Source organism: Carassius carassius, chromosome 26, assembly GCF_963082965.1.
Source record: "Carassius carassius chromosome 26, fCarCar2.1, whole genome shotgun sequence".
Classification (NCBI taxonomy): domain Eukaryota; kingdom Metazoa; phylum Chordata; class Actinopteri; order Cypriniformes; family Cyprinidae; genus Carassius; species Carassius carassius.
Genome location: NC_081780.1, coordinates 11,263,728 through 11,276,633, shown reverse-complemented (window position 1 = coordinate 11,276,633; position 12,906 = coordinate 11,263,728). Strand labels below are relative to the sequence as shown.

Below are 12,906 nucleotides of genomic sequence, written 5' to 3'. Positions count from 1 at the left end.
TAAGAATATGAAAGTCACACTGGAGGCAGAAGACCTTCAGAAAAAGATCAATGACCTCTGTGACCTTAATGCTGACCTTCAGGTAGGGCTTAATTTAGTTTACTTGTTAATGACTGGTCATTTATGCAAAAAAAAAAAAAAACATTTAGGTCTGTCATTGGTGAATGCTTTCTTGCACACTTAGGTCCAAGTTCATTCATTTGATACCATTCTGGCTGACAAGGAGTCGATAATTCAGGAGGTCAGTCCATCTTGTGTCTCACCACGACAATGATTTAATATGAAAACTTAGACAAATAAAGTCGAGTTTTTTATACAACTTTACAGAAGAATTTAGCTTTTCTTTAGTCATTACTAAAATCATTCAGTGCTCTCATTATTCATTTGGTATGTTTATAGAATCTGCAATCATGTTAAATTATATTTGTCCAGTATCATAACAGGAACTGCCCTCTTTCTTCTCCCAGAAAAATAAACAGATAGATGAACTGAAGGTGGCCATTGTGGAGTATTCCTCAGTTACAGAGGTGAACTCTAATTCCCCTTTTCTCTCTTTGGTTCTAATATAAGTAATCTGTCATTTTTACCACCGTGCTGTTTTTCTGCTGCTCTGGCTGTTAAGTTGTTCAAGGGTGGCCACCATTTATTTAGATATCATATTGCCATGTTGGTCCAGATTGTTAAAGTTTCACATAAACCGATCTTCAAAGAGCCATAAAGCCTACTACAAAAAACTCAACAGTAAAGATTTATTTTTTTGGCAGACAAGTATCTACAGTTTCACAAAAGAACAATCACTTTATTTTTATACCAATATATTTTATATTTTCTAGAAATATTTCATTAAACATTTCTGATTTGTTTTTAGCTGATGCTTCCAAGACTACCAATATTTTTGCAAACTGCTTACCAACTAGGCGACAGTATTTGTGTGCCAAATAAGCAGAAATCCATAACAGAAAACCAAATGTTTAAGTTTGCAAGACTTAAGAATGGATGATCATATGGAAACTTAGTGGCTCAACAGCACTTTTCCAAAAAGCTGCTCACACTGCCCCTGAGCCAGGATCAAAGAATCCTGGAAAAAATGTTTCCGCAAAGATATTAAGCAGCACAGGTATTTTCAGACATTGATAGTAAGAATAAGAGAAAAGGTTTCTTGTGCACCAAATCAGCATATTAGAATGATTTCTGAAGGATCGTGTGACACTGAAGACTGGAGTAAAATATATTAAAATTATTTTTTTTTAAATTGCAATAATAGTTCATGGTTTTACAGTTAAAAAAAAAAAAAAAAACATTAAAAAAATTCTTACAACCCCCCACTTTTGAATAAGTGTATACACAGTTTCTTTGGAAACTGTAATAGTGGTCGACCGATATTGGGTTTTTTGACAGCCGATAACAATATCTTGGAAAGCAAGGGGGCCGATATAATTAGCTTTTTTATGATTATTAATGTTTAAAAAGGTTTAAATCATTTGACAATGGATTAAGAAAAATATTAAATAAACATACTTATACTTTAGATGACAATGTATTTTCCACAAAAAATGAATATTTAATAAAAATATAATTAAAAAGGAAGTAAACACTGTAACCAACAGAGCACTCAGTATTCTGGGAAGTTCGTGTGCATTGGGCATCATGTTTCTCAAAGCAAGCGAAACCCTCATTTTACACACAGCACATGAATATGACAGTGGGCAAATTCATAAAGTGCAGCATAATTTGAAAGCACGAATTTAAAGTTTAAAGCATTAAAAAAGCATTAAAGCATCACACAGACCGACCGTCATAGAGAACACGTGATCATGCAGGATAAAAATGCACACTTCACATTATCTCACAGCTGGATTCGAATTAGTTTGCAAGGTTTGTGAAATTAAATGTTCATTAGTCAATCAAAGATTTGTTTAAATTATATAAACACGTATTTGCTTAATGCTGACGGCAAACGAGAAAGTATAATAATGTTTGCCTTTCTATTACTAATATATATACAAGCAATCTTTCTGTATAATACTTTCTGTATACTTTGATTCCTTTGTTTAACCATTCTATCGGATTATTAGACAGACTTCTATCCGTATTGGACAGAACTGTTAACGAAGACCGTAAACGAGAGCGAATGTGAGCACTGTGTGCGCTGGTGTTGTTGGCGCCGTCAAAATAAAAGTCCACTACTCTGTAATATGAATGTGGGGACTGTCCATGAAAAAATACCATAAAACTATATAATCATGTGTCAAATCATGTTTTTGGCTGAGAGCCACAGCAGACAAATTTCTCTCTTTAACTGAAATCAGAATGCTGAATAAGTGGTGTAAGAAAGTTCTACATGCAAATGTTTTAGGAACTAAAGCCTGAAAAATTATTGTAGTTAAAGAAGTATACATGTGATAACTGTGGAACAAGTTCATTCTACCCCAGAGTGTTTTAATTACTGTGTGTGTTAATTTTTCTTGCTTCAGCTGTTGAGAGCAGACAAGAACAAACTGGAGAGTCAAATGCAGATGATGCAGCCTGATATGACAATGTAAGAGCTCTATGTAATGCACTTAACACAGCAATCAAAATATTAGCTGATAAACTGACCTCATTAATGGCAAACATAATACTTGCCCAAACATCAGACATTACTTCACATGTCCTTCTAACTGTGTATGCATGTGTTTGCAGCCCAGGTCTCTCTCTCTCTGTGGCCTACAGACTAAATCAGATGAGTTCAGGTTCTCTTCAGACAGAGTTGGCTATGGCACAGAATCCCCTGGAGGTTTGCAGTGTGTTTTGTGTGTGTTTGCAATTCACTTGTCTGTCTTTGTCCCATCCATGATTTGGAGTGTCTCTTTCTCTCCACTCCCACTAACACTCATGTGTTGTTCTCTGTCCGCCCACTCTCTCTCCCACTCCACTGCCAAAGAGTGCACTCAGTAATCCACACCCTCTCGGTGCTTTACACCAAACTTTAGGCATTACAATGAGCTTGACTACATGTGTTTTATTACACAATTTATATATTTTGCTGTGGGAGATTCCATTGTCGTAGCTGGTGATAACAATATACTAGGGTTGGACCTTCTTTTGCCTTCAAAACTGACTTAATTCTCCATGGAATCACACACTTGCTGCAGATTTGTCAGCTGCACATCCATGTGAATCTTCTTTCCCACCCCATACCAAAGGTGTTCTATTGGATTGAGATCTGGTTATTTTGGACACCATTTTGAGTATAGTGAACTCATTGTCATGTTCAAGAAACTGGTTTGAGATGATTTGAGCTTTGTGACATGGCATGTTATTCTGCTGGAATTAGTCATCACAAAATCAGTACACTGTGGTCATAAAAGGGTTGGACATGGTTAGCAACAATACTGTGGCATTTAAACAATGCCCAATTGGTACTAAAGGGCACAAATTGTGCCAAGAATATATCTCCCGCACCATTACGCACCAGCAACCTGAACTGTTGATGCATAATTATAAAAATCTTAATTTGTTAAATTTTATATAGCGCTTTTCTAGGTAGTCAAAGCACTTTACATGGAAGTGGGGGATTCTCCTCAACCACCACCAGTGTGCAGCATCCTCATAGCAGGATATATCCATGCTTTCATATTGTTTATGCCCAATTCTGACCCTACCATCTGAATGTCACAAAAGAAAATGAGACTCAACCAATCTGTTGTCCAATTTTGTTGAGCTTGTGCAAATTGTAGCCTCCGTTTCCTATGCTTTGCTGACTGGAGTGGCACCCAGTGCAGTCTTTTGCTGCTACAGCCTATATTCTTCAAAGTTCAATGTTTTGTATGTTCAAATATGATCTTCTGCAGACTTTTTTTGTAACGTTGTTTGAGTTACTGTTGCTTATCTGTCAGCTCTAACCAGTCTGGCCATTTTACTCTAATCTCTGGCATTAAAAATACATTTTCGCCCTCGGTCTGTCTGTGGCATTAAAATATTAATAAACTATAAAATGGTATTATAAAATTATTAAACATCATGCATATGTGTATTTTTAGGGTTTGGAGCATCTGTCCTCCTCGGTTTGTTTTGCATCTTCTTTGGATGAGACTCTAGATCGGGAGGTTCTTCTTCTTCTCCAAGGCCCGACTCCAGAGCAGCTTTCTCTGGAATTTAAAACTCTGATCAGCAGACTGGTAACCAATTAACCAGCCATCACACTCAAAATTTAAGAAATTTTCATCTGTACAGTTAGTTGGATGTTAATTTTGCCAGCTTTCCATCTTTAGACACCTGAATGCTAGTTTTGTATGATGCTGGTCCACAATGTTTTAGTTTTCACAAGTGTAAAACATGACTTTTTCCAGAAAAGGGAGTTTAAGGAAGATGGCATCACCTGTCTCATAGCATTCAGAAGCCTTACAGAGAACAGTGAAACTCATGAGATCAACACAGACCTCAAGATACAGGTAAGAGTTTCTTCAACTTAGTCAAAATCATTAAGTATCTAAACTAATCATGTAAAATTCTATAAAGGGAGACACGGGCATTTAAAAATTAAATAAGGACTCCTCTCCCCTTATCTAAACTTTTATCTACCACATTGCATAACTGCTTGGCTGGACATGGTCACTCTTATTGTGTGTATTCAGTGGACCGCATCAGTATGTGTGGTCTTCTCCGGTGGTAAACTATACACGCCAATATTTCTCTCACTCCATTTCCCACGATGCACAGGGGACCGTGTGACTGGTCAGACTAACTCTGTGACTCTTCTTAAGATAGTCTTTGAATTTTTTTTTTTTTTCATCTTTTTTATTTATATTTAGTTGGCAGTAATGACTTACTGGTGCACGGTGTGTTGTATTTAGTCACTGAGCCTCATTGTTGATCTTGCAAACTCTGGCAGGGCTTGGAGGTGCAGCTTGAGCAGAGAAGGAGTGACTGGACCCGCAGTCTGGAGCAGTTGGACCAGTACACAGACTCTCTGGAGAGAGAGCTTCTAAAGATGGCTAGCAACATGCGACGTTCTCGTACCGAGATCCTGCACCTGTCTGTCAAGTAAGTGGACTGATATGGTAGCAGAGATGCTATTGTATGATTTTTGATGGCAGTTTACTGAAACCGAACATTTTTGAAAAAACTCCTGCCAGGGTGAGGATTTTCAAAAACTTCTGATTGGCCAACATGGCTTTATGGTTGAGACTATATCACCACCTGTTGGTCTGGCATGCTCTTACAGTGCGTCATAGCATGCGTTTACATTTTACATGTGGACAGAGATTCTTTTAAATAGAAGAAGGAAAAATTAAGTTTATAAAAATACCCGTGTATGTGTGGACATGGTCTTAGCTCCATCCAGCTCCGAATCACACCTGCTTGGAAGTTTATAGTAATCCTAAAGACCTTGATTAGCTGGATCAGTTGTGTTCGATTACGGTTGGAGCTAAACTGTGCAGAGCTGTGGCATTTCAGGAACTGAGCTTGAGGCCAATGTGCTATACTGTAAAAAAAAATATATATTTTCTTCCTTAGTATATTTGTCTTGGTTTCTAGTATAAACATCTAAACATTCTTGAATCAAGACACATTTACTTCACAAGTAAAATTACCTAAGATAGAATGTCTTGTTTTCAGAAAAATTACCAAAATTGTATTAATTTTTTGCTTAAACCAAGCAAAAATATCTGCCAATGGGGCAAGACAAATAATTTTTAAGCCTTTAATTTAAGATAATTTTTTTTAATGAATTGGCAGCTATTTGTTCTTGTTTTTCAAGCAAAAACTAACAACATTTTGATAAATTCTTCAGAAAACTATATCTTACATCATTTTACTTGTCAAGTAAATGCATCTTGATTTTTGTGTTTTGATGTTTATACTAGAGCACAAGACAAAAATACTAAGGAAGAATATTTTTTGCAGCGTAGGTGCTTCATACATCGCTACAGTACTTGACAATAGATAATTGCCCGCAAAATTTCACCAAAATGAGATCATAAAGCTCAAGATTTTTATCACCTTAGCTGTAGTTAATTCCATGAGACTAATACTGTGATCTGAATAGCAGAACGTTTTCATCATCCCTCCTTGAGAAAGTCACTGGCAAAACATCTACTTCATTATAATTAAATATTTTCAATTTTTATGTGTTGCTAGAAAACTTTTCATGATTACTTCTGTCATATTCATGTATCCAGATTCTTGTTGTATTTATAAGTTAAATTTAGACATAGTAACTTTAATTTAGAGTTTGATCTTAGTAAATATTGGTAGTAAGCATGGCCATACAATTAATTGTTTTTTTTTTTTTTAAACCAGGGTATATTAATTTTAATTAAAACATCATACCTTTCAAAACTGTGGAAGGATTATGGGGAGAGAGGCCTTACCAATTTAGTCCATGTCTGTGTGAATGTCTCTAGAAGCATTTGTCAAGGGGCTGATCCGGTTGACCCCCTAAAGCTGTTTTTGGTTCACTGAAGAGGTCTCTCTAATCTGACATAACACTGTTTTCAAAGCTACAGTACTCTGTGTACTATAGATAAAAGGCAAAGACTTTGAGAAGCCAGGGAAGTTAAGGGGTCTAAGATTTGGATGAAGGCACAATGGGACATTGCTTGGGCCTATGGATTGGGTATAGTATGTCCAACTTTTGCTTTTGTAGCACTTGTGAACAGTTCAGAGATCTGTGGAGGATATATGGGGATTGTGTTTGTTAGAATGAGTTGTAAATCTTCATGTACCCCTCTAATAAGTTTTCATTGAACTCATGATCCTATTATTGATGTATTTCACATTTTTATCAACAGTGCAGAGGTGTTGTCTCATGCTTTTCATTAACCAGAATGATTGTGTATTTGTAGATTTATCCATTGAGTCAGTTCATGGATTAATCAGTCAAATCACAATTCATTACTGAATCGATTGACATTCACCTTTTGCACCTTTTTTTTATTATAGCGAATTTGCTCAAAAGGTTTAGGCAGAGAGAAACTGTCTTTATAGAATTTTGTGAATTCAGTGTTTTATGCATTTTTAGGGTACAAGAGCAGGAGAATCAAAAGCAGCAGTTGCGAGAGGAACTTGACCAACTAAAGGTTCCCCTGGACATCAGAGAGGCCAGCAGCCAAACACCAGATCACCTACAGCAGGTACTGAACCTCACGAAACACTTGCTTTCATTGCCTGCACATGCTTCAGCATATGTGGGCTTTAAAACCCATGACAGATTTAGATTCAGCCCTGGGCAAAGCAGAAATAAAGATTTTTGTGAGCTTTTGCAGATCACAGATGGATACTTTTACAGTCTCATTACAAGATGCTGAGAGCTGTATGTGTAGGAGGCAAGTGTGGTTTGTAAGCCAGTTTGGAACTTGACTTCATCTTGAACTCCACTCTAGAGATTAGACTGCGTTGACTGACTACCCCACAATGTTCTTATGTTCAGAACTTGGCTGATGTCTTAGTTTGATTTATTTTTTAATTTTTTTTCCTATTCAGTTTATTTGTATATATTACTATGCATATTGTTCCAAAATCTCCAAAATCTTGCCAAAAATCTAATATATGAAGAAGAAACATTTGGAAAAACTAGTAGTTAGCAGGGGAAGCCCATAAACTTTTAATTTAGTGGTCATGTAGATCTGCTGTAAACTTTTGAACTTTACTACAGTAGGAGTCAACTGGGAAAGCCCATATACATTTAATATAGTGTTTATGTAGAGCTGCTGTCACCGACTGTTGACATGTGAATGGTGTGATTGTGCACCTTCAGGTTGTGGAAGAGCTGGATGGCCCCTGTCTTGAATGGGATGAGGAATATGTGTTGTCTGAGTCTCCACCTTTACAAGAGCTCGGGCCTGACCAGGAGATGCTTCAGGAGCTCTGTTGTGAAGAAGAGGTACTACAGGCCCTGAAACAGGAGGAAGAGGAGGAGGTGGAACACACAGAGACTGTGAGGGACAAGGAGAAGATCACGGAAAGGACTGAGGAAGAAGGTGAAGCAATGCAGGATTCTGGAGTAGAGAACGAGGAGCTACAGAGAGACTCCATCCTCTCTCAGATGCCTCTACCAGATGACACCCCTGACAGAGAATCACAAGGTGAAAAATTAATTGATTAGTAAGGCTTATTTTTCCTGATTGGGAGAAGAAAAGATTCTAAAGAAGTTTCAAAGTGAGTGTCTGAAATTGCAAGATGGAGAGAAGGTTTTATAAATGGTAAAATGGAAGAACAAGCTTAAATGGTACGTTTTCCTCTCTAAAGAAGAACCTTTTTGGATGTGAATAAATCTTGTTTCAGGTCCTGGGGTGTGTGATTTTGAGATGAAGTTGTCTGGTGTAAATAGTCATACCTAGAGGACAACCGGTCTGTGTCAGATTCCTCAGGCCAAATAATCCTTCCTTAAACTTTAGTGTCACAGATCAGGCAGACATCACTGAAGCTTAAACACAAGCTGGAAAATCAGCGTCATTCTAGCTTCAATCCTTTTGGCTTTCCTTCCACTATTGTTCTGCCATCTTTAGTCAGTATGTAAGGATCACTTTTATCCTCTGTCCCCATCCTGGACCGCATGACTGCCAGTGACACCAGAGGCTTGTCACTTAAGCTCCATTATGTGATCATAACAACTGGACATGACATTGAGGCATTAAAAAAATAAAATAAAATGCAAAAGTAAGAATAGGCTTTTATATCTATGAAAACTGGGACATTCAAATTTCTTAATAGCACAGTTTTGTATCATAAATATTTCTAATGGAATTGCTGTTGTGTTAAGGACGAATGGATTTCTATGAACAGCACCTTATTCCAAACTAAAATTTTAATGGTTGTAATTGTTTATGAAAAAGTAGTTATTTTTTCTGCTTCTGAAATATTAAGTTAACAATACATAGGTTAAGCTATTTAAGCTTTGTTTTCCAATTAACACATTGTTAATGGGATGCACATTATATTGATACCATATTGGTTATTGGCTGATATTTAGTTTATTTTAAAAGTGAATAGCAGTTGTTTGTACTGTACATTTTTAACATTTCACATTTAATTTTTCGCAAAATGCTATAGAATCTTTAGATTAGTTAAACCTTTTAGGTGAATTCCCTTCTTGTGCTCGTTGAATATACTACTTTGCTAGGAAATATGTCCCATTATGTAAGTAAAATGGGTTATGAATGCCATTTTCATTACTTTTTCCCCCTCTCTATCCTCAGGAACTCCGTTTGTGGGTGAGGAAGGAATGCAGAGGCCTTGCACAGCCCTAAAGGTACATTTCAGTATCTCTTATCTTAATTTCCCATAATACCTCTCTTTCAGATACCTCTAACTATCAGCTAACAAATCAATTAATAATTGTGTACATGTTTTCTTTCTTGTGGTCCATCTCATGATGCATTGGTTTTATGCAAATTTGATATAGTGAAGTTCAGAGTTCTTAAATACAAACTTTCAGAGTGGCTGACCATGAAATTCAAAAACACATTTTTAGTGACTTTGACATATGTTAGGCATGCCAAGCCACATTGTTTTTTTTTTTGTTGTTGTCATGGAAATTTAACGTTTGGCTTGGACGTTGGATCCATGTGATTCACTGCTGCCACGTTGATAGTTTTACTAGAGAATGCTACTTCCTGAATGCTAGTGGGAATTTAGATGACCCTTAGAACCAGTGTACAAACACGCATTGAAGAGTGTATCGCATGTCACACCTGAATGAACTTGCCACCATTTGCATTGCAAATGTCTGAAGTGTGCATTTGCGCCCAGTCATCATTTAAAAGTAGCCAATATGTCGTCTTTGGGGAGACGTTTTCTCTGTTAGAGTACAGATTCATTTTATGCTGCCCTTTTGAATCTTTTGCTGAAAACTGCAGGAGGAAGACCGACTCCCAGAATGCACTGGGCCTGAGTACGCCCACGAGCAGGCTGCTCCTCTGCTTCACACCCACAGTCAGTGTGCTGGTAAAACCTCTTCCTCTCACTGTCCTTCTCTGTGTAATGTTTTAGCAACATACAGTACTAGACTAAAATACATTTCATTTTGCAGTTGAATATAAGATGATTTTCATAACACAAAATAAAATATTAAATGTTCCTGTTATGTTTTTATTTCAATGTGAATTTATTTCATCTCTCCTTGTGTGTCTGAACACCCCTCCCCACTCACTCTCCAGATGCATCTTTGAGCTCTGAGACGCCCCGTGAACAGGTGACCTCAGTCAAACACCTTATTTCATCTACTGAACCTTCCTCCCTTGAGAACACAGAGATGGTATCTCTCTCCGCGGGCCAGCCTGAAGTTGGTGATTCCATTACAGGAAGGTACAATTTCCATATATCAGCATTTGCTTGTGGATTTCCTCTGGCTCACTGATATAAAATGCTAGTTAATGATTCACCAAAAATAAATTATGGTCTGGTTTCATTCGAAATGCCTACCACACTCCCAAAGATCACATTTGCTAGTCAAATGTGTGTCATCTCTTCCTGTCTTGGGCTGTTTCGTGTAGACATATTAGGGAGTTTTACTACTGACAGAGCCTCGCTTTGCATGTTTACCATGCACCTGTGTGGCCAGGCTCGGACAGATGCCCCATCCATGCTCTGCTGGAGCACACAAACCATCATTGCACTTCCTGAGAGCAGCTGCATCCTGAAACATCAGAAAAACAAACCGACAATTTGGTAACAAACTTTCTCTTTTCATCCCTGGTCAGGACCCAGCAGCCCACTGCCACAAACGGAGAATCTGAGGGAGAACCTGTGGCCACCACAGCTTACATGAGTGACTCGCAGGTCAGTTTGAGGAAGCTGAGGAAACTTTCATAATTCATAAAAATTTCATAAAAAAGAAAGGGGAAGCTTGTTGCTTTTAAATAGCGCCACTTGCCATTTCTTCCTCTTCCCCTTTTGGGTTTTTGTTTCTTGTTAGTTCTGCCCCTTTTCTCTTATGTTCTTTTCCAAAAAAAGCTTCCTGTTTGGTGGTCCTGTGTAGTGAGAGAGTTGCTGTCTTTTTTGTTGTGCCATAAAAAGAGGAGCCTGCAGTTGGGCATTTTAGAGATTTCTGGATGACGGTAAGCAGGAATAACTGCTCGTGAGAGGACGTGCCTACCCTCTTATCAATGTGATGTGCCTGGGCTTTCGGTGTTTAGAATTGCTTTGTGCTGCTTCGTAACATTATATAGGCACCTGACATCTGACAGACTGGTTTTGTTAGTGGAATTTTGGACGTTTGTTTGTCCAGAATCAGATATTAACTGTTTTATGAATCCGTGAAGCCAAGGGTTATTCAGACATATGCACGCTGATAATTGCCCTATTGTTGACACTCTCTCGTGAACGTTATTGACTTGAAAAAAGATGGGAGATATTCAGGTGAACTTGGAGTGAAAAACCAAAATAAACTGCAAGGTGTAGGTAAAGGACAGATCAACTGTCCTATAATATGTATTGGTTTTAAAGAAATGCTTCTTATTCGGTCCCGCCTAAATTCAATTAAATAAAGTTCAATTAATCAACCGTTAAAGTGACCGCAAATGCATCTATAATTTTTAAAGATTTCTATTTCAAATTAATGATGTTCATTTAAACTTAAGTCATCTAATATATTTTAAAATTATTAAAATTTATTATAAATTATTATTAAAACCTTTTTATAATGAATTTTATAAAGCACTTTACATTTTTTTTTAATCTCAAAGTGCTACAGCAAGGCATAATAAAACAAGGCAATTTAAACTAAACAATGATTTTAACATTTAAAAGGTTTAAGAAATGTAAACATTAAAAGACTTTTTAAAAAGGTATGTTTTAAGGCCCTTTTTATCAGTCCTTTGTGGGGCCCTCAAATATTCAGGCAGGGCATTCCACAGGATAGGAGTGGCGGCACACTTTTAACGTTGATAATAATAATAAGAATGTCTCTTGAACACCAAATCGGCATATTAGAATGGTTTCTGAAGTTTCATGTAACACTGAAGACTGGAATAATGGCTACTGAAAAGTCAGCTTTGCATCAAAGGAATAAATTACAATTTAAAATATATTCAAAAACTGTGGTAATTTCACATTATAAATTTTCGCTGTATTTTTGATCAAATTAAATGTAGACTTGTTTTAAAAACATGAATAATCTTAACCCTTAACTGGTTTCTTAACATGTTTTGCTTTAATATCCATATTTTGTACCGGGCATCAAGTGCAAAAAATGTGATCTGTCTAATTTGGCTAGTTTCTATAAAATGACAGATTGGGCTCTCAGCCTTTGACGTCAACAGAAAATATGGGAAGCTTTTCATAAGCCTATTTATTTAGCTATCTTAACTTTGCTAAGTGCAACTAACCAATTAATCATGCATTTGTTTCTTCCCTGGTGACTGTGACTCAATCGGAACAGACCTGCAACTGTTTCTGGTGTTATTTGTTGGTTGTTTAATTGTTATTTTCCTTGTGTTTTTTGAACTTGGTGATAAAATATGTTGCTCAGGCTGTGCGTGTGTGGTTTTTCATCAGTATGCTTGGAATAAGTATAGCACATTTTCACTCCCACTTTAGTGAACTCTGCCAGTACAAGTGCTCTCCCCCTTCAGCCCTCCCCCTCTCTTTCTGTTACTCCCTCTCTCTCTTCCTGTCTTTACCATCCTCTCTCTCTCTCTGCCAGCTGTAGAGCACTCACACACATTATGTAAGTATGTAGCACTTCTCTCTCTGTAAAGCAGAGTGTAGCTCTTTTATTTCATCTGCCATGTCATGGGACAGGTATGGAAATGCGTGTGATGTTTGTTTGCATATTTAGGTAGTTTACACAAATGTATGTGCGTTGCTGTCCAGAGTGTGTCACTGGGTCATAATGCAATTCTGTTTTCTCCTATAGAGACTGAGTGAGGGACAGCTTTCTAAAGTGTCTGTAAAATCGGACAAGTGAGTATGTTTCCTCTT

The 12,906-nt window shown here is 37.2% G+C and overlaps 1 protein-coding gene across 7 annotated transcripts in view; it reads left to right on the top strand.

Annotated features, from left to right (window-relative positions):
- Nucleotides 1–12,906, top strand: part of lrmp (lymphoid-restricted membrane protein) — a 32,253-nt gene that overhangs the window by 10,800 nt on the left and 8,547 nt on the right. For all 7 annotated transcript variants that reach the window (XM_059511189.1, XM_059511187.1, XM_059511188.1 and 4 more), the window contains exons 10-24: nucleotides 5–82; nucleotides 185–241; nucleotides 468–527; nucleotides 2,475–2,539; nucleotides 2,683–2,776; nucleotides 4,023–4,160; nucleotides 4,332–4,433; nucleotides 4,874–5,025; nucleotides 7,007–7,118; nucleotides 7,742–8,069; nucleotides 9,183–9,235; nucleotides 9,843–9,930; nucleotides 10,143–10,290; nucleotides 10,686–10,764; nucleotides 12,842–12,888. In XM_059511189.1, the coding sequence (XP_059367172.1) occupies nucleotides 5–82; nucleotides 185–241; nucleotides 468–527; nucleotides 2,475–2,539; nucleotides 2,683–2,776; nucleotides 4,023–4,160; nucleotides 4,332–4,433; nucleotides 4,874–5,025; nucleotides 7,007–7,118; nucleotides 7,742–8,069; nucleotides 9,183–9,235; nucleotides 9,843–9,930; nucleotides 10,143–10,290; nucleotides 10,686–10,764; nucleotides 12,842–12,888 (1,601 nt within the window). The remainder of the gene's footprint in view (nucleotides 1–4; nucleotides 83–184; nucleotides 242–467; nucleotides 528–2,474; nucleotides 2,540–2,682; nucleotides 2,777–4,022; nucleotides 4,161–4,331; nucleotides 4,434–4,873; nucleotides 5,026–7,006; nucleotides 7,119–7,741; nucleotides 8,070–9,182; nucleotides 9,236–9,842; nucleotides 9,931–10,142; nucleotides 10,291–10,685; nucleotides 10,765–12,841; nucleotides 12,889–12,906) is intronic.